Source organism: Coregonus clupeaformis, chromosome 11 (genome assembly GCF_020615455.1).
Source record: "Coregonus clupeaformis isolate EN_2021a chromosome 11, ASM2061545v1, whole genome shotgun sequence".
Lineage (NCBI taxonomy): Eukaryota > Metazoa > Chordata > Actinopteri > Salmoniformes > Salmonidae > Coregonus > Coregonus clupeaformis.
Window position 1 is genome coordinate 18964043 of NC_059202.1, and position 27497 is coordinate 18991539.

The following is a 27497-nucleotide window of genomic DNA, read 5'->3' on the forward strand; positions in this document are numbered from 1 at the left end:
CCACCGTCAGTCTTTGAACTCAAAATCAAATTCCTGCCAAATTGAATGAGCCATACAGAGGTGTGTGTGTGTTTGCGCATATCAGATGATGCTGCAGATAGCCGTTACTAGGTGGGCACGAAGTGGGAAGGACGGCATCGTGGTGTAACTGTGGTCCCGTCTTTTGCCAAACTTGTGTTTCACATCCAGGTTCACAACCTCGTGTTTTTTCAGTGTCCAACTTGTCTCTGGCCTCTCTCAACCTGGGAGACAGCTACACTGTGCACTCTGAGAAGAGAACACCAAGGTAAGACTCCTTTCTGTTAACAGTATAGGAAAAGTATGCATATGTATGCCTATTTGAATTTCATCTTAAAATTTCTTCTACTTTAATTTTCACGTAGCCATGCATTGATGTCAATGGGAGACTAAGTGCACATTTGACTTAAATGGAAGTTAGGGTTCACCCTAAAAGTACACTGTTTCATTGACGCTTCTGACCTGCTTTGTTAACCCCTTTCTCTAGCCAACAGATTTTAACCTAGCTAACACTTTCTATATTCTCTGCTCTCTCTTTCTTAACCTACTCTCTCTTTGACCTCGTAATGTTCGGGAAGTGTCAGCTTACGCTCTGGCAGTCTGTGCTTCTTACTGAGCTCTCCGAAACGGAGAAGGAGAAGGTCAGTTCCTGTGTAGTAGTTTAACCCTAAAGCCACCTCACTCTCCCAGCTTCTGTGCAACGGTAGCTCAGTTGGTAGAGCATGGCGCTTGCGATGCCAGGGTTGCGGGTTCGATTCCCTCGGGGGGACCAGTATGAAAAATGTATGCACTCACTAACTGTAAGTCGCTCTGGATAAGAGCGTCTGCTAAATGACTAAAATGTTTATGTAAAAATGTAAGAACGAGAGTCCGTATGGCAAGTCTTAAAACACTGGCCAATACCAAGTCCAGGGTTATGTTCATTAGGGTATGCGTTTTCATCCGTTTGGTGCCTAATGAACATGACCCATGTGATGCCTCATGGTCCCACCAACACCCTTCAATGCGACTTTGTCAGATCTCACCATCAACCCCTGCTTTAATGCTTTTTGCCCTCTCTACACAAAACAGGATTTATTCCTGCCTATATTCCACTTGATGCTTCACTGACAGACTGTCAACGTCTTCCCTATGCTAAGTCTATCTCAATAAGATGAGCTGGTTGAGATATAGGCCCCTGTAGTAACTGGCCCCATAGAGCACTTGATGGCGTCACATTGCTTCACTGCTGCTTGCATGACACTAGAGTTATCCTCTTTTACTGTGCTGACCTGAACCAAACTGGGACTTTTCACATTGTCCTTTCCAACATGATTTTAGCAGTTATGGTGGATGCATAACCAGGCCAGCTCAGTACAGCTTGGTTTGGTTCTGTTTGGTTCGGTTGTTTGAAGTCTATGAAAACGGAGCCAACGTACATTTGTGTGCGGCAGAATCTTTGGAAACTCGACTCAAACGGACCTCCATCGGCTCCGTTTGCGTAGACTGTGTAGAGCCCTTTAGAGAGCTCGTACTCGATATACAAAGAACAGTAGTAGCCGAAGCCCATCCCTGTCAGCGATTATCAAATTTTTGGGGTAGACACTGTTTGTACTTCGCACACAAATAGTTTCGCTTTGGCAAGCAAGAAGTCCTTGAAGATACTCTACATATGAGGTAACAGCGCTTTAACCGTGGAGAGAGGTGACCTAACCGTGTGTGTGTGTGTGTGTGTGTGTGTGTGTGTGTGTGTGTGTGTGTGTGTGTGTGTGTGTGTGTGTGTGTGTGTGTGTGTGTGTGTGTGTGTGTGTGTGTGCGTGTGCGCGTGTCAGGCCTGATTCTGCAGATGGTTTTCTGTCCCCTTGTCGATCTGGGAGCCAGAATGGGGAGGATAATTGGGAAAATGGCTCCAACACGTCATCTGTGAAATCAAACACAGAGTACACCGGTGGGTGGTCACCCCCATCACCACTAAGACACATCATAGAATATTTTTTAGGAGCTGTATTATAATTTCTCTTGATTAGCTTTGTGAAGTTCTGAATACAGCGGGTCACGTCATGCTGCTTAGACGTCTGATTTGGTTTTTCCGATTCATCATTCCAAACCGCTAGCATATTTGAATATTTAAAATTAGAATACCACTAAGCTATGTTTTTGTCACTCTGCACTAGGGTAGCAGAATTCTGGTAACTTTCCCAAAACACCCTGGTTTTCCAGAAATCCAGGTTGGAGGATTCCCAGATCTTCTGCTTATTACCTCCTGATTCCAGGAATCTTCCAACCGGGATTTCTGGGAAACCAGAGAATTTGGAGAAAGTTACTGGAATTTTTCAACCCTACTCTGCACATTGGATGAGTAACATGTTGAATCCAATGTGCATACATGCCATGATCGTTTTGCATTAATGATTGTTTTTAACTTGAGACAAGCAAAACAGAGGAGTGATATTAACTCAGCAAAAGTTTCAGTCAGAAATGATCAGATGATGATAGCGTAGAAGGCCCTTGGTCTTGAGATTTCATGACGAGGGATGTTAAGATGATGCTTATAAATTATTTACTGACAGACTGCTGGGGACAACCTCAAGAGGCCCTAGATGGAGCGGTTGCTATGACGATTGATCATCTTTCCATTGTGTGCACAGGGCCCAAACTGTACAAGGTGCCGTGTGCCAAATCGAACAAGCATATAATCCAGAACGCACTGGCCCACTGCTGCCTGGCCGGCAAGGTCAACCAAGGACAGAAGAACAAGATTCTGGAGGTAATCTGGTCATTCTATTTCTACAGTGTCGGTCATCTTAATGTACATCACTTACAATACAATGAATTTCACTTTTCAGATGAATGATTTCTTAACATTAGTGTATATTCATTTGATTAGGGTGATGTTTACATGACTTTTAAGTTGCTTTGGATAAAAGAGTCTGCTAAATGACATATTATAATAGATTATTTACTAAGAATATGCAGAAAGTGGTCATATTTCTGACGACTGACATTTTTACCTTAGAAGGCAGCTAGAGCTGGTCACAATGCAAATCATGACACGTCTGTTGTCTTGTCACGATGATGTACGATGATTATCATTTATTTGCTTCGCTTTTCCAGGAAATGGAGAAATCAGAAGCCAACAACTTCCTGGTGTTGTTCAGGGACGGGGGTTGCCAGTTCCGCTCCCTGTACACGTACTGCCCCGAGACGGACGAGGCCACCAAGCTGATCGGCATCGGGCCCAAGAGCATTACGAGCAAGATGATCGAGGGCCTCCACAAGTACAACTCAGACAGGAAGCAGTTCAGCCAGATCCCCGCCAAGACCATGTCGGCGAGTGTGGATGCCATCACGATCCACGGCCACCTATGGCAGACCAGGAAACCAACCACCCCCAAGAAAGTGTTACCTGCCAAGTCCTAATGGAAACTTACCGTACACTCCTAGCCAACCCCGCCATTTCCCTTCAAATGGAACAGTCCACATTCAATTTGCACTTCACTGTACATACAGTGGGGAAAAAAAGTATTTAGTCAGCCACCAATTGTGCAAGTTATCCCACTTAAAAAGATGAGAGAGGCCTGTAATTTTCATCATAGGTACACGTCAACTATGACAGACAAAATGAGATTTTTTTTCTCCAGAAAATCACATTGTAGGATTTCTTATGAATTTATTTGCAAATTATGGTGGAAAATAAGTATTTGGTCAATAACAAAAGTTTCTCAATACTTTGTTATATACCCTTTGTTGGCAATGACACAGGTCAAACGTTTTCTGTAAGTCTTCACAAGGTTTTCACACACTGTTGCTGGTATTTTGGCCCATTCCTCCATGCAGATCTCCTCTAGAGCAGTGATGTTTTGGGGCTGTCGCTGGGCAACACAGACTTTCAATTCCCTCCAAAGATTTTCTATGGGGTTGAGATCTGGAGACTGGCTAGGCCACTCCAGGACCTTGAAATGCTTCTTACGAAGCCACTCCTTCGTTGCCCGGGCGGTGTGTTTGGGATCATTGTCATGCTGAAAGACCCAGCCACGTTTCATCTTCAATGCCCTTGCTGATGGAAGGAGGTTTTCACTCAAAATCTCACGATACATGGCTCCATTCATTCTTTCCTTTACACGGATCAGTCGTCCTGGTCCCTTTGCAGAAAAACAGCCCCAAAGCATGATGTTTCCACCCCCATGCTTCACAGTAGGTATGGTGTTCTTTGGATGCAACTCAGCATTCTTTGTCCTCCAAACACGACGAGTTGAGTTTTTACCAAAAAGTTCTGTTGGTTTCATCTGACCATATGACATTCTCCCAATCCTCTTCTGGATCATCCAAATGCACTCTAGCAAACTTCAGACGGGCCTGGACATGTACTGGCTTAAGCAGGGGGACACGTCTGGCACTGCAGGATTTGAGTCCCTGGCGGCGTAGTGTGTTACTGATGGTAGGCTTTGTTACTTTGGTCCCAGCTCTCTGCAGGTCATTCACTAGGTCCCCCCCGTGTGGTTCTGGGATTTTTGCTCACCGTTCTTGTGATCATTTTGACCCCACGGGGTGAGATCTTGCATGGAGCCCCAGATCGAGGGAGATTATCAGTGGTCTTGTATGTCTTCCATTTCCTAATAATTGCTCCCACAGTTGATTTCTTAAAACCAAGCTGCTTACCTATTGCAGATTCAGTCTTCCCAGCCTGGTGCAGGTCTACAATTTTGTTTCTGGTGTCCTTTGACAGCTCTTTGGTCTTGGCCATAGTGGAGTTTGGAGTGTGACTGTTTGAGGTTGTGGACAGGTGTCTTTTTATACTGATAACAAGTTCAAACAGGTGCCATTAATACAGGTAACGAGTGGAGGACAGAGGAGCCTCTTAAAGAAGAAGTTACAGGTCTGTGAGAGCCAGAAATCTTGCTTGTTTGTAGGTGACCAAATACTTATTTTCCACCATAATTTGCAAATAAATTCAGTAAAAATCCTACATTGTGATTTTCTGGAAAAAAAATCTCAATTTGTCTGTCATAGTTGAAGTGTACCTATGATGAAAATTACAGGCCTCTCTCATCTTTTTAAGTGAACTCGCACAATTGGTGGCTGACTAAATACTTTTCCCCCCACTGTATCCATGAGGATTCAGCACCTGCAATGCCAGTTAGATGAATGCATACTTCTTTTTCTCTCTCTCTCGCTCTTTTTTAATTCCTGTCCATTTTCCTTCAAAATTCCAAACTGGACATGCACAGAAATGCACAACTGGAATGTAAAACACTATTTAAGATGTGTAAATGGATTTCACTGATGTGTTTAGTGCAAGAGATTGTCTGATTTCAAGTAATTTTATTACAGCACGTGTGTATGTGGCTTTTTGCCCAAAGAGCAACAAAAAGGAGAAGTTATGAATGCCATATGATGTTTTATTTGGGACACTGAAGCACTGAATGTTACTCATCTGTATAGACAGAATGTTGCTTATCTGTTAACATGTGTGGCCTTAGGCTTGTTTGGTTTTTGTATGTCAGTGCAATAAAACTATACCTTAGAGAGACTTTTCTATGCTAAGGGGAGAACGCGTTCTCCATGTTTTCGGTTAAGATGTAACATGATAAGTCTGCATAAGCTATACACATACAGTGGCTTGCGAAAGTATTCACCCCCCTTGGCATTTTTGTTGCCTTACAACATGGAATTAAAATTGATTTGTTTTTGTTTTTTTTTGGGGGGGGGGGTTTGTATAATTTGATTTACACAACATGCCTACCACTTTGAAGATGCAAACTATTTTTTTTGTGAAACAAACAAGAAATAAGACAAAAAAACAGAACTATTCACCCCCCCAAAGTCAATACTTTGTAGAGCCACCTTTTGCAGCAATTACAGATGCAAGTCTCTTGGGGTATGTCTCTATAAGCTTGGCACATCTAGCCACTGGGATTTTTGCCCATTCTTCAAGGCAAAACTGCTCGAGCTCCTTCAAGTTGGATGGGTTCCGCTGGTGTACAGCAATCTTTCAGTCATACCACAGATTCTCAATTGGATTGAGGTCTGGGCTTTGACTAGGCCATTCCAAGACATTTAAATGTTTCCCCTTAAACCACTCGAGTGTTGCTTTAGCAGTATGCTTAGGGTCATTGTCCTTCTGGAAGGTGAACCTCCGTCCCAGTCTCAAATCTCTGGAAGACTGAAACAGGTTTTCCTCAAGAATTTCCCTGTATTTAGCGCCATCCATCATTCTTTCAATTCTGACCAGTTTCCCAGTCCCTGCCGATGACAAACATCCCCACAGCATGATGCTGCCACCACCATGCTTCACTGTGGGGATGGTGTTCTTGGGGTGATGAGAGGTGTTGGGTTTGCGCCAGACATAGCGTTTTCCTTGATGGCCAAAAAGCTCAATTTTAGTCTCATCTGACCTCATCTGTACCTTCTTCCATATGTTTGGGGAGCTCCCAGATGCCTTTTGGCGAACACCAAACGTGTTTTCTTATTTTTTTCTTTAAGCAATGGCTTTTTTCTGGCCACTGTTCCGTAAAGCCCAGCTCTGTGGAGTGTATGGCTTAAAGTGGTCCTATGGACAGATACTCCAATCTCCGCTGTGGAGCTTTGCAGCTCTTTCAGGTTTATCTTTGGTCTCTTTGTTGCCTCTCTGATTAATGCCCTCCTTGCCTGGTCTGTGAGTTTTGGTGGGCAGCCCTCTCTTGGCAGGTTTGTTGTGATGCCATATTTTTTCAATTTTTTAATAATGGATTTAATGGTGCTCCGTGGGATGTTCAAAGTTTGGGATATTTTTCTATAACCCAATCCTGATCTGTACTTCTCCACAACTTTGTCCCTGACCTGTTTGGAGAGCTCCTTGGTCTTCATGGTGCCACTTGTTTGGTGGTGCCCCTTGCTTAGTGGTGTTGCAGACTCTGGGGCCTTTCAGAACAGGTGTGTATATATACTGAGATCATGTGACAGATCATGTGACACTTAGATTGCACACAGGTGGACTTTATTTAACTAATTATGTGACTTCTGAAGGTAATTGGTTGCACCAGATCTTATTTAGGGGCTTCATAGCAAAGGGGGTGAATACATATGCATGCACCAGTTTTCCGTTATTTACTTTTTAGAATTTTTTGAAACAAGTTATGTTTTTAATTTCACTTCACCAATTTGGACTATTTTGTGTATGTCCATTACATGAAATCCAAATAAAAATCAATTTAAATTACATGTTGTAATGCAACAAAATAGGAAAAACGCCAACGGGGATGAATACTTTTGCAAGGCACTGTAAGCTATACACAAGATTAATGGCCAACAAAGAAGAGCAAAATGCCTTGCAGCAAGCATACAGCTAGTGTTAGCTATGTTAGCTAGCTAGTGTTATCCACACAATACATATATCAGCCCGATATAGTATTCCACTAATTTATTTGTACAGCTTATTCCTCCTCTTTAAGTGTTTTTTTTTTTTTAAGAAAGCATCTTAAACCAGACTGTACCTTGATGCTGTGGTTTCACAGCAGGTTTGTGAACCAAAAATAAACACAAATCTATGTTATCTCCTTTCAATTGTCACAAAATGGACCAGATTTTGTGAAATATCTGATACGTCTGTCTAATGATTTGGGCCATTTGAAAATGCTAATACGTTTTGATTTAGTATTACAATTATGGACAGAAACCCATGATATAGAACATTGTTTTAAAGAATTGTGATTTAGATTTTCTTCTTTGAAAATGGAATGGCTGATAAACAGTAGTTATTGTTAATTCTGCTTCAGACCTCAAACGTTTTCAGAATCCTCTCCTTTTATAAATTCTTAATGTGAAATGACTTGTCACACCAGGCTACGGTGACATTAGGATACTGCTTGACACCAGGCTACGGTGACATTAGGATACTGCTTGACACCAGGCTACGGTGACATCAGGATACTGCTTGACACCAGGCTACGGTGACATTAGGATACTGCTTGACACCAGGCTACGGTGACATTAGGATACTGCTTGACACCAGGCTACGGTGACATCAGGATACTGCTTGACAGTGAGATAAAGACACAGCTTATGTATTATTTTGCACTTTCATCATGAATTGAAAAATCCAAATATTTATTTCATTTAAAGTATTTTAAGTCAATTATGTATCACATTTTGTGGTAGATGCCACACTTCTTCTCTTCAATAAACGTACTCTGGTAAGATAAAGCACTTTGATAAGTGCTTTTTTAGAGACCCCTGATTTATTTTGTTTTATTGCTGACTGAAGGCAGAATGTGACAGACTTTGTTGCTACATACGGTTAGAGACTTCAACACTTCCTTTCTTAAAACTACTCGAAAGGAGCCTCCTCGAGCAACAACTTGTGAAGGTTGTGGATGAAGATATCTGACGACACATACTACACACACACACACAACCTTTACTGTACACACACACATACTACACACACACACACCCTTCACTGTACAAACACACACACACCCTTTACTGTACAAACACACACACACACACACATCCTTTACTGTACAAACACACACACACACACACACACACACACACCCTTTACTGTACAAACACACACACACACACACACCCTTTACTGTACAAACACACACACACACACACACACACACACACCCTTTACTGTACAAACACACACACACACACCCTTTACTGTACAAACACACACACACCCTTTACTGTAAAAAAAAAAAACACACACACACCCTTTACTGTAAAAAAAAACAAGCACACACACACCCTTTACTGTAAAATAACACACACACATACACACACACACACACACTTTACTGTAAAAACACACACACAGCCTTTACTGTACAAACACACACACATTGGTGTTTGGTTTTCATAGGGATATATTTAAGGACTTACCAAAAGACAAGTTGTACATGTCTCTGGAAATGTAAAGATTATTATTACATTATTATGAAGTTCCAGGAATTTTGTAGAAAGGGATATTACTGTGGGACTACTGTCACAGTTGTTGTATTTGGCTGTTTAAGGTCGAAATGAATGGCTATTTAATTGTTTAAATGGGTACAAGTGGACATTGTACTGTGTTGCCGTAAATTCATCTGTCCATCCTCCTGACGAAGCACTGCTTCCATTTTGTTTATCGGATGCTGTGCTGTCATTCAACCTATTGCTGAACATTGTAGCATGGCCTCAAGTGTTCGTTCCTCAATTGTCATGTAAATAGTCTCCCTGGATAATCAGGGTTGAAACTTTCCCAGGTTTTCCGGAAATCCCGTTCGCAAGATTCCAGAGTTTAGAATGAAATATGCAGGAAATCCGGTACCCTCCAACCTGGGTTTCTGAATAACCTAGGAATATGGGGAAAGTTACCAGAATTTTGCAACCCTAATAACCAGTCATAAGAAACCAAGGTCACTGATGATTGTCCCCTGCCTTGCTGCCTCAATATTGTTCAAGGAAATTCTCTTAAAGATTGCTTTAATTATTATTATGCTTTGTGTAATGGTGATATCCCCCAAAGCATACTGCAATAACTCCAAAATCAACTCTTATTTTACCCAAATATATGTACAATGGCTATAGGCTATAAACGTATTACCAGAAAATCTGATATTTTTCAGATTGAGGCTTTATGATTAAGTCTTAGCATTGAAGGCTATACTGTCTTTCTTATGCAATTGTGCATTTTGGCAATCTTAAGAAATATTCGTTCGACAGACGGCACACCCTCCTATTGCCAAGGGATGTCATACCCTGCCATTAGTCTTCGTCTACTTTACTGAATCTAATGGCTGGAACATGCTACATGCACACACGTCTGGGAAAGCAATTGCCAGGGATGTAAACAGTTTTAATGCCGTTATTAAGGGACTAAATGACAATATATATGCATTGACCGAGCCTTAATCCTCTGCAGGGCTCGAGCTGACAGTTGCTGAGCCGTGGGCGTGGACAGGCAGCTTATCTTCCGTTTGATTGGTGCTTTGCTGCTGTGCACTTGGCAACCAGAGGTTGTGTATAGGCTGCTAGAAATACGGTGGGAAAGCAGGAAGAAACAAAGATTTGTATTAAATATCCTTGCTCCAATACATTGTAAACGTTGTCATCTGCTGGCGAACCCGCGGATCACATTCGCAATTCATGTGACGTTATTTGTAGGAATAAACAGGTGAGAAGGTTCAATTTGTTTTCGGGTGGCGCCTGTTGGTGGTTTATAGTGTGTTTTATTGCCGAAGCTCAATCAATGCATGCTTTGCTAGCCGGATCTATAAACGTGATACATTCGATTATCTAGCAAGTTTATTTAGGAGACTATCTGTCACTGCGTTGCTCCTGGTGCTAGCCTACTCGGATAGAATAATAATTGTACGTGCGCAGTGCTAATGTCTATGCCAGCGAAAAGTCAGGTAGCTCACATAAGGTACGCTTATTTAGCTACTCAACCAGCAGCCATGGGTAGCCTAGATGTTTGCAATGCAAATGTGATCAACACACAGCTTGAATTTGGCCGGTGACACTGATTTCAGATAGTATAGTGTGAACATGGGAGGTAGAGAGAGGATGATGTACCAGTGCTTACAACTTGTCCTCCCATGTCGGGCCTAAACAAGGTGTTGCAGAATGTAGTTCTCCTTACCACAGCACTGAACGTAGACCCGGTACTAGGTTCCCATTTAATGTCTTTTACACGGTTTTGATCCTTACTTTTGCTTGCCCTTGACAACATCTTGATCTTTTCCCCTGACGATCCTCTGAGTTTGACAGACACCTATGCTTGTTTTTAATTAATCACATTCTATTGGTTATACAACCACTTTTTCCAAAGTGCAATTTAGAACACATCACAAAGAAAATATAACCGTAAAATACATCCCTTAGCCTTGGTATATTGGCCATATACCACAAATCCCTGAGGTGCCTTATTGCTATTATAAACTGGTTACCAACGTAATTAGAGCAGTGAAAATAAATGTTTTGTCATACCTGTGGTATACGGTCTGATATACCGCGGCTGTCAGCCAATCAGCATTCAGAGCTCGAACCACCCAGTTTATAATTGTAAATAAATCCCGTTTTGCGCATGTGCATAACTATAGATAAATCCGACAGGAGAGTTTGAGTGATAAAAGATGGACAGAGGATCTCGAAATCTCTGTGCAAGAAACACTTGGACGAACTTAAAAAAACAAATGTTAGGTGATTTTTCTGGCAATTGTGCTGTTATTATGTGCCAGATGTTAAGACTACAAACCGTTATAAATGGCCTATTTGCGAGATTGACTTGTTATTTCAATAGGCATAGGCTACTGACTCAAATCTGGGTTTACAATTGCAATTTAACTTTGCCATGGTTTGCTGAGCTAGATGCAGGTAGCATATAGCCCCTGATAGGCCTACATCTAATTTCAGGGAAAAGTCCACAATGAAACTGACATTAAATGTGGAGAATGATACATTTGTGATAGAGCTGTAACCATGATCACAATTGATAACTTCCAATTTAATTAACTAAACATGGCCATTAATAATTGCATAATAACGCAAGGCTACAACAACAAACTCAAACTGAAGTTACAGGCTATTTATTAAATCCGTTTGCCAGCTCCAGGTAGGCTACACAAGTGGCACAAATGGATTTGCAGTGACTCCAGTGATATCGTAATTTCAATATATAAATATTTATTGTATCAAATGGTAGGCTACAGTAGCCTGCAATAGCATATAACTTAAATAGCCTACTAGATGGCCAACAGATGCAAATGTAGCCTATCATTCTCCACATGTAATGCCATTTTCATTGTGGACTTTTTGCCCATAACACAAGTTCCATAACTTCAATGTTTACAGTTCCACTCGCGCAGCGCTCAAGACCCTAGAACTGAGCATGAGTAAAACCCTTCGCTTGATACTGTTATCCATAAGAAAAGTCGACATTAGAATGCAGTTGACTTTAAACCACCCCTGAGCTAATTTATCTAAAGAGCTGTAGCGTGCCTAAAGTCGTTTGCCAATGCTTTGTCGCCGTTATATCAGTTGTAGCGCGTTAATATGTTGAAAGCAGGTTCACACTGAGCACGTGACAGACGTGACAGAGTCTGGAGAAGCCGTGGAGAACGTTCTGCTGCCTGCAGCATCCTCCAGCATGACCGGTTTGGCGGTGGGTCAGTCATGGTGTGGGGTGGCATTTCTTTGGGGGGCCGCACAGCCCTCCATGTGCTCGCCAGAGGTAGCCTGACTGCCATTAGGTACCGAGATGAGATCCTCAGACCCCTTGTGAGACCATATGCTGGTGCGGTTGGCCCTGGGTTCCTCCTAATGCAAGACAATGCTAGACCTCATGTGGCTGGAGTGTGTCAGCAGTTCTTGCAAGAGGAAGGCATTGATGCTATGGACTGGCCCGCCCATTCCCCAGACCTGAATCCAATTGAGCACATCTGGGACATCATGTCTCGCTCCATCCACCAACGCCACCTTGCACCACAGACTGTCCAGGAGTTGGCGGATGCTTTAGTCCAGGTCTGGGAGGAGATCCCTCGGGAGACCATCCGCCACCTCATCAGGAGCATGCCCAGGCGTTGTAGGGAGGTCATACAGGCACGTGGAGGCCACACACACTACTGAGCCTCATTTTGACTTGTTTTAAGGACATTACATCAAAGTTGGATCAGCCTGTAGTGTGGTTTTCCACTTTAATTTTGAGGGTGACTCCAAATCCAGACCTCCATGGGTTGATAAATTTGATTTCCATTGATAATTTTTGTGTGATTTTGTTGTCAGCACATTCAACTATGTAAAGAAAAAAGTATTTAATAAGATGATTTCATTCATTCAGATCTAGGATGTGTTATTTTAGTGTTCCCTTTCTTTTTGGTCCTCTGTAGCTCAGCTGGTAGAGCACGGCGCTTATAACGCCAAGGTAGTGGGTTCGATCCCCGGGACCACCCATACATAAAAAAAATGTATGCACGCATGACTGTAAGTCGCTTTGGATAAAAGCGTCTGCTAAATGGCATATTATTATTATTATTATTATTATTATTATTTTTATTTATTTTTTGAGCAGTGTATATTTTTAAAGAGAAATGCCATGGCGGCCGCAGTGCAGTTCGGAAGTAGCCCGCCACACGCGACCAATACATTTTCACCCGCGACATCGTTTTCAAAGTAGCCCAATTGTCGGAGAACCGCGAACATGGCAACACTGGCCAGCAGAACGACGCTGATGGTGGGAGGGAGTGGGGCGGGTACATCATTATAATAATTTGTACACTTCAAATTGACCACAACTAAGCCTAAAAATAAATTGTATTTGAAAATAAAAATTATTTCATACATTGGAACAGCTGCCCTAAATTATTATTATTATTATTTTTTGCTGACAGATAGTCTCTCCCATTACCTAACCTGACAGACAGTCGCCATGACAGCGGAGGAGACCATTAACATCAAGGAGGTGGAGGTGATCAAACTGATGCTGGACTTCCTCAACTCCAGGAAGCTCCACATCAGCATGCTGGCCCTGGAGAAGGAGAGCGGCGTCATCAATGGCCTTTACTCTGATGACATGCTCTTCCTCAGGTACTACCATTTGCTTTAGTCTGCTACAAACACAGTGTCATTCTAAAGTCTGTATGGGAGAAACCCTGGCTAGGCATACCTCCCTCAGGGGGAAGAATCTTCGGAAAGATCACCCCATTAGGACTCTTTTAAAGCAGTGCTCTTCAATCCCTGTGTGCAGGTTTTTCCCTCCAGCCCAGTTCTGATACACCTGAATCAGCTAATCAAGAGGCTTGATGACGACTGCATTAAATGGAGCTACCTTACGCTCTAAGACTCTGTAAACAAGTCCATGTCTCAGACCATCTGTTTTGTAGATCCAGCTATCCAAAATCAATGGAAGATTTAAGAACCGTATTATCTCCCGGTCTTTTCCATTCATAGAGCTACACAACTGATGGCATGGGATGTGGACTTATCTCGATATTAGACAACTTATACATTCTGAAAACATCAGACAATTGTTGATTTTGGAGTGAAATGTCCCTTTAAGTACACCGATAGTGTTGTCATATGTGAGGTCCCGAGCTACATTCCTAGATATCCCCTTTTTTACATTATGCGTATTTCATGATGCACTCCACCTTGTACAGTACTCAGTGACATTCACCAGAGAGACTCAATCAAAAGATCCCCTTGGGACATTATTCCATTTAGCGTCGGTAAGTGGCTGATTACATAAACGTTACACTATCATCGATTTACAAGGTCGCTGTTATGACCCCTCTTTGTTTTCCATCAGGCTTATCAAATTAGAATGCTCTGTTGCAGTACTACACACAAATACTATCAAATTAGAATGCTCTGTTTCAGTACTACACACAAATACTATCAAATTAGAATGCTCTGTTTCAGTGCTACACACAAATACTATCAAATTAGAATGCTCTGTTTCAGTACTACACACAAATACTATCAAATTAGAATGCTCTGTTTCAGTGCTACACACAAATACTATCAAATTAGAATGCTCTGTTTCAGTACTACACACAAATACTATCAAATTAGAATGCTCTGTTTCAGTACTACACAGAAATACTATCAAATTAGAATGCTCTGTTTCAGTACTACACACAAATACTATCAAATTAGAATGCTCTGTTTCAGTACTACACACAAATACTATCAAATTAGAATGCTCTGTTGCAGTACTACACACAAATACTATCAAATTAGAATGCTCTGTTTCAGTACTACACACAAATACTATCAAATTAGAATGCTCTGTTTCAGTGCTACACACAAATACTATCAAATTAGAATGCTCTGTTTCAGTACTACACACAAATACTATCAAATTAGAATGCTCTGTTTCAGTGCTACACACAAATACTATCAAATTAGAATGCTCTGTTTCAGTGCTACACACAAATACTATCAAATTAGAATGCTCTGTTTCAGTGCTACACACAAATACTATCAAATTAGAATGCTCTGTTTCAGTACTACACACAAATACTATCAAATTAGAATGCTCTGTTTCAGTACTACACACAATACTATCAAATTAGAATGCTCTGTTTCAGTACTACACACAAATACTATCAAATTAGAATGCTCTGTTTCAGTGCTACACACAAATACTATCAAATTAGAATGCTCTGTTTCAGTGCTACACACAAATACTATCAAATTAGAATGCTCTGTTTCAGTACTACACACAAATACTATCAAATTAGAATGCTCTGTTTCAGTGCTACACACAAATACTATCAAATTAGAATGCTCTGTTTCAGTGCTACACACAAATACTATCAAATTAGAATGCTCTGTTTCAGTGCTACACACAAATACTATCAAATTAGAATGCTCTGTTTCAGTACTACACACAAATACTATCAAATTAGAATGCTCTGTTTCAGTACTACACACAAATACTATCAAATTAGAATGCTCTGTTTCAGTACTACACACAAATACTATCAAATTAGAATGCTCTGTTTCAGTACTACACACACATACTATCAAATTAGGATGCTCTGTTTCAGTGCTACACACAAATACTATCAAATTAGAATGCTCTGTTTCAGTGCTACACACAAATACTATCAAATTAGAATGCTCTGTTTCAGTACTACACACAAATACTATCAAATTAGAATGCTCTGTTTCAGTGCTACACACAAATACTATCAAATTAGAATGCTCTGTTTCAGTGCTACACACAAATACTATCAAATTAGAATGCTCTGTTTCAGTGCTACACACAAATACTATCAAATTAGGATGCTCTGTTGCAGTGCTACACACAAATACTAACAAATTAGGATGCTCTGTTGCAGTACTACACACAAATACTAACAAATTAGGATGCTTTTTTGCAGTACTACACACAAATACTATCAAATTAGAATGCTCTGTTTCAGTGCTACACACAAATACTATCTAATTAGAATGCTCTGTTTCAGTACTACACACAAATACTATCAAATTAGAATGCTCTGTTTCAGTGCTACACACAAATACTATCAAATTAGAATGCTCTGTTTCAGTACTACACACAAATACTATCAAATTAGAATGCTCTGTTTCAGTGCTACACACAAATACTATCAAATTAGAATGCTCTGTTGCAGTACTACACACAAATACTATCAAATTAGAATGCTCTGTTGCAGTACTACACACAAATACTATCAAATTAGAATGCTCTGTTGCAGTACTACACACAAATACTAACAAATTAGAATGCTCTGTTTCAGTGCTACACACAAATACTATCAAATTAGAATGCTCTGTTTCAGTACTACACACAAATACTATCAAATTAGAATGCTCTGTTTCAGTGCTACACACAAATACTATCAAATTAGAATGCTCTGTTGCAGTACTACACACAAATACTATCAAATTAGAATGCTCTGTTGCAGTACTACACACAAATACTATCAAATTAGAATGCTCTGTTGCAGTACTACACACAAATACTAACAAATTAGAATGCTCTGTTTCAGTGCTACACACAAATACTATCAAATTAGAATGCTCTGTTTCAGTACTACACACAAATACTATCAAATTAGAATGCTCTGTTTCAGTGCTACACACAAATACTATCAAATTAGAATGCTCTGTTTCAGTACTACACACAAATACTATCAAATTAGAATGCTCTGTTGCAGTACTACACACAAATACTAACAAATTAGGATGCTCTGTTGCAGTACTACACACAAATACTAACAAATTAGGATGCTTTTTTTCAGTACTACACACAAATACTAACAAATTAGAATGCTCTGTTGCAGTACTACACAAATACTAGCAAATTAGGATGTTCTTTTACAGTACTACACACAAATACTAACAGCATTCAAAGGGCACTGTACAGTTTTTCATAAAACATCTGTAGCTAACAACTAGCTTATCATTAATATCACCACACTGCTACCATAAGGTACAAGCATGGTGAATCGATAAAGGTAAAACAGAATTTCAGAACAACAGGGTCCTGTTCACTCTATGCCCTGACAGTTATTCCCATGTTGTGCCTCTATTGAGAAGGTGAAGATCAACCCTCCTACTCTGTTCTTCTCTCCACAGGCAGCTGATTCTAGATGGCCAGTGGGAAGAGGTCATACAGTTCATTCAGCCTTTAGAGGGCATGGACAAGTTTGACAAAAAGAGGTGAGATATCCTTTTTTAATGCTTATATGACCCAATGTCTGCCACCCAAATGTGAATCTTAACTCTTGCCAGATACACAGACCACATTAACTCTTCAGAGATTTGATTAGCCAGTCAAGAGTGTCTCGACCGAGAGGTGAAATTAGGTCTTATCTTTGTACAGTCGACCTATTTTGTTCAATTACATACGAAGCAATGCCAATTTTCCCTTTTCAATTTTGGCACATTGGCCAAAGGTTAATAGACGAACCCAGTTGACAGTGAGTTGTTTTTTTACTGAATGTTATAAATGTGTGTTGTGATCCTCCCTGGCTTGTCCAGGTTCCGCTACATCGTCCTGAAACAGAAATTTCTGGAAGCCTTGTGTGTGAATAACGCCATGTCAGCTGCCGACGACCCTCAGAATGTGAGTGGGACAGCCAATCTATACCGCAAGCATTGCACGTGGTACTGTATTCAAATAGACATGCTGAGATACTGGCAGCAAAAAAGCCACCCATCTGTTGAGCAAGATCCATTTCAAGAGATCAACTGTTTTTATGCTTCAGGTGTAGCAAAGCTAAAAACATAACTGCGGAAGGAAAACGTGACCCCCCTTCCAGTGTAGTTTGGGAGTAATTTGGAAGTGAACTTCATGTTCAAGGAAAATATAATAATAGGCACTTCTTAATTCATGAATTACATTTAAATTATCTTAAATTGGCTTAGTATTAGTGTGATATACTATGAAATAATAGTTATACTTAGTATTACTCTACTCAGTAAACGCCATTGAATGAAGCTCCTGCCCCTTTCCTTATGCTGCCGACAGCTGGAGCTGTCCATGCAGGAAGCGGTCAAGTGTCTCCACAGCCTGGAGGTGTTCTGCCCCTCTAAAGACGACTACAGTAAACTCTGCCTGCTCCTCACCCTGCCCTGCCTCACCCAACACGCTGAGTTCAAGGACTGGAACCCTAGCACGGCCCGGGTGCACTGCTTCGAGGAGGCCTGCGCCATGGTGGCTGAGTTCATCCCTGCCGACAGGAAGCTGAGCGAGGCTGGGTTCAGGGCCTCAGGGAACCGCCTCTTCCAGCTGCTCATCAAAGGAGTGTTGTATGAGTGCTGTGTGGAGTTCTGTCAGGTGGGTGTGGCTTTATCAGTCAATCAAATGTATTTATAAAGCCCTTTTTACATCAGCAGTTGTCACAACGTGCTTTACGGTAACCAGGGCCCCAACGACTAAGGAGAAGCAGAAGCACAGTGGCCAGTTAAAATTCCCTAGAAGGTAGTAACCTAGAGAGGAATCAGGCTCAGTAAATATGGCCAATGTGTTGGCTGGAGGTGAGTGAGGTCAGTTCCTTTACCTTGTTTCGGAATGTCAAGTGTTTTGAGAAAGGTTGAAAAATGTCTCTTTGAGACACCAATGTTCTCCGTTTCCAAAACTCTACAGAGGTCCCAAGGATGAGACGCTTCACCACGTACATAATGGAAGGGGAGCTTCACAGTAGCTCAGTCTAACTCATCCTTGCTGATAGGTGAAGTTACTATAGAGATATGACTACCAGGAGTCTCTAGCCTAGGTAATACCAGTTCAGATGGAGGAAATGAGACACAAACAGTCTGTCCTCTTCTCTTCCAGAGCAAAGCTACGGGGGAGGAGATCACAGAGGACGAGGTGCTCTTGGGCGTGGACGTGCTGTGCGGCAATGGCTGCGACGAACTCGACCTCTCCCTGCTCTCGTGGCTCCAGAACCTCTCGCCAGGCGCCTTCTCCTGCGCCTTCCAGCAGAAGACCCTGGCCATCCACGTGGATCCCCTCGTCAAGCCTACCAAGGCCGGCCACGCCGACCTGCTCACCCCACTCATCAGCCGGCTTTCCCCCTGTCCCTCCTCGCCCCTGCAGAGGCCCCAGTCGGCAGACACCTACATGTCGCGGTCCCTGAACCCGGCGCTGGACGGGCTGTCCCATGGCCTGGCTGCCCAGACCCAGAACAAGAGGGGCACGGAGGGCAGCGTGAGGCCAGCGCTCAGCCAAAGCATGGTGGAGAATAACGTGCGCCAGCTGGACGACGACTCGCCAGAGAGGTACAACGCTAGGCCCTTCAGGGTTAATACAGATTTATTGAAATCAGTAGGTACGGCTTGACAATACTATTACTGTAAACAAAGATGCACTCTTACCAGGATTCACAATGAATCCCAATTCCATTCAGGTCCAAACACCTTTCCTTAACCTTTAACCTTTCCTCACGCTTTAACCTTTCCTCACGCTTTAACCTTTCCTTAACCTTTAACCTTTCCTCACGCTTTAACCTTTCCTTAACCTTTAACCTTTCCTCACGCTTTAACCTTTCCTTAACCTTTAACCTTTCCTCACGCTTTAACCTTTCCTCACGCTTTAACCTTTCCTTAACCTTTACTCACGCTTTAACCTTTCCTTAAGCTTTAACATGTGGAACACGTTTATACCCTACTAGTACTAGATCCATGTGGAGACATAAATCATTGCTGTGTGTATGCGGTTTTGAGTAACTGCCCAAAAGTGAATGCAGACCTATACCCTTACAAATAGTGGATCTCTGCATATGGCACTTTATTTAGCCTTAATAGTATTATCAGTAATCCTGTTAACAATGCTTTGACATACATTAGCTGTTGTGCACTGTCTGAGAGGTCCACCACTCTGCTCTTGCAAAGAGCCCATCAGGGCTGGGTATAGAAGTGGAAACATTCAGTATTCGGACACATATTGGACAATGTGGCTATGTCTGTTTTGGCATTTATATCTGGCAAGATAGCTAGTATTTAAATATAGATTTCATTATGATTCAATTTGATGAAAGACCGACCACATAGTGGTGATGGTGAACTCTTGCAGTTGAGGATTAATAGGAGCTGTAGCAGCAGTTTGGCATGTATATTGTTGTGATGTAAGCGAAGACATGTCCTCCAGGGACTCAGTTTGGCATGTATATTGTTGTGATGTAAGCGAAGACATGTCCTCCAGGGGCTCAGTTTGGCATGTATATTGTTGTGATGTAAGCGAAGACATGTCCTCCAGGGACTCAGTTTGGCATGTATATTGTTGTGATGTAAGCGAAGACATGTCCTCCAGGGACTCAGTTTGGCATGTATATTGTTGTGATGTAAGCGAAGACATGTCCTCCAGGGACTCAGTTTGGCATCATGTCACGTACTGGTTCGCTGACAAGCTGACTGTGGTCTCTAAGGGCGACTGAATGAAGTATGAAAACATTAGTAGAATTTTTTTAAATATATATAATAGTAATAATATGCCATTTAGCAGACGCTTTTATCCAAAGCGACTTAGTCATGTGTGCATACATTTTTACGTATGGGTGGTCCCGGGGAATCGAACCCACTACCCTGGCGTTACAAGCGTCATGCTCTACCAATTGAGCTACAGAGGACCAGATGCACACATCGACCCCTAGGTCTTACCTAGGCTTGTGTAGATCTGAAAGGAATTAATAGGTAGGTCTTTACCTATAGGGTCTATTGTATATGCGGTCTGTACCGGTCGACTGTTCTGTAGTCAAACGATGATGATGGTGACGGTCTATGGCCTATATGCAATATGGTACTAGCCCCACCACCACCACCTCCCTAGGGTGTAGGGGGCGATTTGGGATTGGTTGAAAGTGTGCTTACAGTGCCTTCGGAAAGTATTCAGACCCGTTGACTTTTTCCACATTTTGTTACTTTACAGCCTTATTCTAAAAGTATTGAGTAAAGGGTCTGAATACTTATGTAAATGTAACATTACATTTTATTTTTTTATCTTGATAAATTAGCAAAACATTCTAGAAATCTGTTTTTGCTTTGTCATTATGAGGTATTGTGTGTAGATTGATGAGGGGAAAAAACTATTGAATCAATTTTAGAATAAGGCTGTAATGTAACAAAATGTGGAAAAAGCCAAGGGGTCTGAATACTTTCCGAAGGCACTGTATTTTGCAGTGTATGCCATTTTGGAGAGGACACTGTAAATGTGTCCCTGCCAAGCCTATAGTCATGTGGATATTTTGTCCCTTTGTCAACAGGATTGTCCCACCGGTTCTGGCCTCCAGTGGACCAAATGTCATGCGCACCCCACTGGCACCGGGGACGGACGGTGGGCCACCAAATGAAAAAGAGGTAATTTCACCCCCTCGTATCACGCAAGGCATTTCCTGTGACAATTAGTGAGACCAGCGCATCTAACTGTAAATGCCACTAACATTTCATCCCAATTTCCTGCAAACCTTTGTGAAAGATGGTGTCCCCATCTGGCCATTAGGACATACATTATAAAAGGGAATACATCTTGTGATCTCTCTCTCTCTCTCTCTCTCTCTCTCTCTCTCTCTCTCTCTCTCTCTCTCTCTCTCTCTCTCATGGCCTCCCCCCACCCCTCTCTCTCTCTCTCTCTCTCTCTCTCTCTCTCTCTCTCTCTCTCTCTCTCTCTCATGGCCTCCCCCCACCCCTCTCTCTCATGGTCGTCGTCCCCACACTCCCATCTCCTCACCCACTGACATTAGTTACCTATAAATCCACCTCAACGACCTCGTCCACGAGGGAGTTGACCCCACAGACACCCTGTCACCTGACAGGGGAGTCTATGAGCTACTGCCAACAGCGGCCACCTCATCTGCTATGGTGGCCATAATCTGATGACACAGGTCACGGACAGCGGTGTAGAATCTGCTTTGATGGCTGGTCTCGACAGCCAATCTGCTAGCATACTCATTGCTCATTTTTAATGCATCGCTAAAGCCCAGCAGGTTTAGATTGGATTTTTCTGTGCATGCATAGAGTCACTTTAGAGAGATGAAGAGTTGTCCCATTGTGTGTCTGATGGGGGTCCTTGGTAATTTAATTTAATTTTTTATGGGGATGAGCTTTGAGGCCTTGAAATTGTGGAGTTGGCTGTACAGTAGTTTGCCGCTTGTTTTTGGAAGTAACCTCATGACCTGACATAATGGTGTGTGGGCGCGTTTCAGTCTTTGTGTACTATATCCGTCTATCTTTCTGAATGCGTGTGTGTGTGTCTTCAACAGCATGACAGTGAGCAGGTCCAGGAGTACTACAGGCAGAGGAAACGTGTCCAGCAGCACCTGGAGCAGAAGCAGCAGCAGAGACAGCTGTACCAGCAGATGCTCCTGGAGGGGGGGGTTCACACACAGGAGGGGCCAGATGCCCAGAACACCCTCACCTGGAGGGAGCACAACCTCACAGAGACGTTCCTCAACAGGTTAGAGACAACACACACACACACACACACACACACACACACACACCTGGAGGGAGCACAACCTCACCTGGAGGGAGCACAACCTCACTGAGACGTTCCTCAACAGGTTAGAGACAACACACACACACACACACACACACACACACACACACACACACACACACACACACACACACCTGGAGGCAGCACAACCTCACTGAGAAGTTCCTCAACAGGTTAGAGACAACACACACACACACACCCACACACACACACACCCACACCCACACACACACACACACCTGGAGGGAGCAAAACCTCACAGAGAAAAAACCTCACTCATTAGATTGTCGTTCATTGTTGTCTTCCAAACAAGTTGTCTGACAGTGTTGAAAATTAAATTGAATCAAATTGTATTGGTCGCGTACAAAGATTTGCAGATGTTTAATCCCAGTCTCCTCAGGAGGCCTTTTACCTCTTGGTAGGCCGTCATTGTAAATAAGAATTTGTTCTTAATTGACTTGCCTAGTTAAATTAAGGTTAAATAAAATAAATAGGAAGTGCAGTGAAATGCTTATGTTTCTAGCTCCAACAGTGTAGTAATATCTGGCAATAATTCTAGTCATGGCTCATCCTATATAACTACTGCTGTACACACCTTTTCTATTCATATACTGTCCAGTGGAGGATCGTCAAAGGAGGAAGGGGAGGACCATCCTCCTCAGTGAATTTCAAAAAAAAATTAAATGGTAAAACATTGAAAAAGTTATCCTTTTTAGATAAAACTATACTAAATATATTCAACAGCACTCTGTAGGGTAGCACCATGGTGTAGCCGGAAGACAGCTAGCTTCCGTCCTCCTCTGGGTACATTGACTTCTATACAAAACCTAGGAGGCTCTTGGTTCTCACCCCCTTCCATAGACTTACACAGTAATTATGACAACATCCGGAGGACGTCCTCCAACCTATCAGTGCTGTTGCAGCATGAACTGACATGTTGTCCATCCAATCAAAGGATCAGATAATGAATCTAGTACTGAAAGCATAAGCTACAGAGTAGTTGACTCAAAGAGAGAGAAAGACAATAGTTGAACAGTTTTGAACAAATTAATTTCTTCAAAAATGAAAGAGAAGCAAGAGAGAGAGAGATTTATTCTTTTTTTTTTCAGTTTCACTTAGTTAGCTATCAAATACAGCTAGCTAGTTTAGCCTACTGAAACACCCTGCTCAAACAGAGGGATGCTATGTTAGCTAGCTGGCTATGACTATCCAACACTGGAACTCTTCCAAGTCAAGGTAAGCTTTTGGTTTGATTAATTTATTGCCACCGGGGCCCGCCAGTCTAACTGCTTACTGACTATACACTGTAACATTACTGCATGATTGTAGCGGTTTTACTAACGCATTAGTTCTATTAGCTATGTTGACTAGGACGTTACTTTAGCTAATATGGGGACAATGATGTAGGCTGTGTGTAGCGGTTATGACAAGGTTTGGAAAGGTTTTTTCGCCTGGTCACATACAGCTTATGTGTTATTCATTGAAGTCCACAAACGAAGGGAAAAGGTGAGAGGAGGAGAGTGCATAGAGGCTAGAATGAATAAAACGTAGCTGGTATGTTTGAAAGTGAACTGTGCCTATGCGTGATCAGGGGTGTATTCATTCTGCCGATTCTGTTGAAAAACGTCTCATAAACGGAAGAAAACAAAACGGGGCTAAAAATACCAGAATTTGTCCAATAGAAACTCTCGTTTGCAACTGTTGGACTAATGATTGCATCCTAGATAAGCTAGATGCAGGCAAGAGTGTGCAAGGCGGTATTGAATGTGTCACTGTCTGTCCATGTGTCACTGTCTATCATCTCAAATTTGTCTCTCGACCTGTGTGCACCTACGTTGTAAACTTTCATTTCATAGGCTAGGTTGTAGCAACCTCATGATGGGTATAGGGAACATTAGAGTATCATGTAGTAGCCTAAACCTATCGATGTTACATTGAACTGGGTGGATGGAATATGAATGACAGTCATCCAACATGCTGTAATAGAAATAAGGCCATGCTCATAAAAAAAACAATAATTGTCCTCCCTCATCATAAACAGCACTGACCGCCACTGATACTGTCTGTACCATCCTATATAACTACAGCCGTACACACCTTTTCTATTCATATACTGTCCATAATGTCTATACACACTATTTATATAGTTTATTAAGTACACCCATCTCGCACCGGATCGTACCCACCTTTTGCCTCCAGAACAGCCGGACTTCTTCGGGGCATGACAACGTTGCTTTATTGGTATTAAGGGACCTAACGTGCGCCAGGAAAACATTCCCCACACCATTACACCACCACCACAAGCCTGTACTGCTGACACCAGGCAGGATAGGGTCATGGACTCATGCTGCTTACGCCAAATCCTGAACCGGGATACGTTGGACCAGGCAATGTTTTTCCACTCCTCAATTGTCCAGTGTTGGTGACCGCGTGCCCACTGGAGCTGCTTCTTCTTGTTTTTAGCTGATAGGAGTGGAACCCGGTGTGGTCGTCTGCTGCAATAGCCTATCCGTGACAAGGACCGACGTGTTGTGCGTTCCTAGATGCCGTTCTGCACACCACTGTTGTACTGCGCCGTTATTTGCCTGTTTGTGGCCCGCCTGTTAGCTTGCACGATTCTTGCCATTCTTCTTCGACCTCTCATCAACAAGCTGTTTTCACCCACAGGACTGCCGCTGACTGGATGTTTTTTTATTTGTCGCACAATTCTCGGTAAACCCTAGACACTGTCGTGCGTGAAAAGCCCAGGAGGACGGCCATTTCTGAGATACTGGGACAGGCGCGCCTGGCTCCAACCATCATATCACACTCAAAGTCACTTAGGTCACTCGTTTTGCCCATTCTAACATTGAACCAAACAGTAACTGAATGCCTCAATGCCTGATTTATATAGCCAGCCACGGCCACATGACTCACTGTCTGTAGGAGCGAAGCATTTTTCGTGTATGGGCTGGTGTACCTAATAAACTGTCAAGCGGTTAACACTCAACCGGTTAAGAGCGTTGGGCCAGTAACTGAAAGGTCGCTGGTTCGAATCCCTGAGCTGACTAGGTGAAAAATCTGTCAATGTGCCCTTGAGGAAGGCACTTAACCCTAATTGCTCCTGTAAGTCGATCTGGATAAGATCGTCTGCTAAATGACTAAAATAAAAATGAATAATAACCAGAAAGTTAAATTAAGACATTTCAGAAAAAGCATATATATATATATATATATATATATATATATATATATATATATATATATATATATATATATATATATATATATATATATGATAAACACATACACACACACACAGTGCATTCGGGAAAGTATTCAGACCCCTTGACTTTTTCCACATTTTGTTACATTACAGCCTTATTCTAAAATCGATGAAATTGTTTTCTTCCCTCATCAATCTACACACAACACTCCATAATGACAAAGCAAAAACTGTTTTTTAGAAATGTTTGCTAATTTATTCAAAATAAAAAAAAGGGAAATATCAAATTTACATAAGTATTCAGACCCTTTACTCAGTACTTTGTTGAAGCACCTTTTTGCAGCGATTACAGCCTCAAGTCTTCTTGGGTATGACGCTACAAGCTCGGCACACCTGTATTTTGGGAGTTTCTCCCATTCTTCTCTGCAGATCCTCTCAAGCTCTGTCAGGTTGGATGGGGAGCGTCGCTGCACACCTACTTTCAGGTCTCTTCAGAGATGTTCGATTGGGTTCAAGTCCAGGATCTGGCTGGGCCACTCAAGGACATTCAGAGACTTGTCCCGAAGCCACTCCCGCGTTGTCTTGGCTGTGTGCTTAGGGTTGTGTGCTGGAGCAGGTTTTCATCAAGGATCTCTCTGTGCTCCGTTCATCTTTGCCTAGATCCTGACTAGTCTCCCAGTCCCTGCCGCTGAAAAACATCCCCACAGCATGATGCTGCCACCTCCATGCTTCCCCGTAGGGATGGTGCCAGGTTTCCTCCAGACGTGACGCTTGGCATTCAGGCCAAAGAGTTCAATCTTGGTTTCATCAGATCAGAGAATCTGGTTTCTCATGGTCTGAGAGTCCTTTAGGTGCCTTTTGGCAAACTCCAAGCAGGCTGTCATGTGCCTTTTACTGAGGAGTGGCTTCCGTCTGGCCACTCTACCATAAAGGCCTGATTGGTGGAGTGCTGCAGAGATGGTTGTCCTTCTGGAAGGTTCTCCCATCTCCACAGAGGAAGTCTGGAGCTCTGTCAGAGTGACCATCGGGTTCTTGGTCACCTCCCTGACCAAGGCCCTTCTCCCCCGACTGCTCAGTTTGACCGGGCGGCCAGCTCTAGGAAGAGTCTTGGTGGTGCCAAACTTCTTCCATTTAAGAATGATGGAGGCCATTGTGTTCTTGGGGACCTTCAATGCTGCAGAAATGTTTTGGTACCCTTCCCCAGATCTGTGCCTCGACACAATCCTGTCTTGGAGCTCTACGGACAATTCCTTCGACCTCATGGCTTGGTTTTTGCTCTGACATGCACTGTCAACTGTGGGACCTTATATAGACAGCTGTGTGCCTTTCCAAATCATGTCCGATCAATTGAATTTACCACAGGTGGACTCCAATCAAGTTGTAGAAACATCTCAAGGATGATCAATGGAAACAGGATGCACCTGAGCTCAATTTCGAGTCTCATAGCAAAGGGTCTGAATACTTATGTAAATAAGGTATTTCAGTTTTCTATTTTTTATAAATTGGTAAACATTTCTAAAAACCTTTTTTTGCTTCGTCAGTATGGGGTATTGTGTGTAGATTGATGAGGGGAAAAAATTATTTAATCAATTTTAGAATAAGGCTGTAAAGTAACAAAATGTGGAAAAAGTCAAGGGGTCTGAATACTTTCCGAATGCACTGTGTGTCTGTTTGAGCCGGGTGTTTGGGTAGTCACTAGCGACTAGTGAAAGTGAAGAAAAAAAATACAACAAAATATAGCTAGCTCGCTCTCTTGCTTCTCCTTCATTTTTTAAAGAAATGTATTTGTTGAAAACTGTTCAACTATTGTCTTTCTCTCTTTGAGTCAACTACTCACCACATTTTATGCACTGCAGTGCT

The 27497-nt window shown here is 42.3% G+C and overlaps 2 protein-coding genes across 10 annotated transcripts in view; both read left to right on the forward strand.

Annotated features, from left to right (window-relative positions):
• The window catches only part of LOC121576499 (calmodulin-regulated spectrin-associated protein 2), a 109591-nt gene extending 106044 nt beyond the window's left edge, over nucleotides 1-3547 (forward strand). For 2 of the 7 annotated variants that reach the window (XM_041889679.2, XM_041889680.2), the window contains exons 14-18: nucleotides 190-286; nucleotides 597-659; nucleotides 1830-1945; nucleotides 2646-2764; nucleotides 3112-3547. In XM_041889679.2, the coding sequence (XP_041745613.2) occupies nucleotides 190-286; nucleotides 597-659; nucleotides 1830-1945; nucleotides 2646-2764; nucleotides 3112-3417 (701 nt within the window). In that variant the 3' untranslated portion in view covers nucleotides 3418-3547. The remainder of the gene's footprint in view (nucleotides 1-189; nucleotides 287-596; nucleotides 660-1829; nucleotides 1946-2645; nucleotides 2765-3111) is intronic. The other 5 variants (XM_041889682.2, XM_041889684.2, XM_041889683.2 and 2 more) reach the window with 3 other exon arrangements.
• Nucleotides 3548-9989: 6442 nt separating this feature from the next.
• The window catches only part of LOC121576501 (WD repeat-containing protein 47), a 32852-nt gene continuing 15344 nt past the window's right edge, over nucleotides 9990-27497 (forward strand). For 2 of the 3 annotated variants that reach the window (XR_006661555.1, XM_041889688.2), the window contains exons 1-8: nucleotides 9990-10141; nucleotides 13356-13551; nucleotides 17074-17157; nucleotides 17479-17563; nucleotides 17969-18277; nucleotides 18776-19221; nucleotides 21201-21294; nucleotides 22197-22390. Coding sequence is in view for 2 of the 3 variants with exons in the window: in XM_041889688.2 (XP_041745622.1) it covers nucleotides 13394-13551; nucleotides 17074-17157; nucleotides 17479-17563; nucleotides 17969-18277; nucleotides 18776-19221; nucleotides 21201-21294; nucleotides 22197-22390 (1370 nt within the window). In the remaining variant the exon portion in view is untranslated. The remainder of the gene's footprint in view (nucleotides 10142-13355; nucleotides 13552-17073; nucleotides 17158-17478; nucleotides 17564-17968; nucleotides 18278-18775; nucleotides 19222-21200; nucleotides 21295-22196; nucleotides 22391-27497) is intronic. The other variant, XM_041889687.2, reaches the window with a different exon arrangement.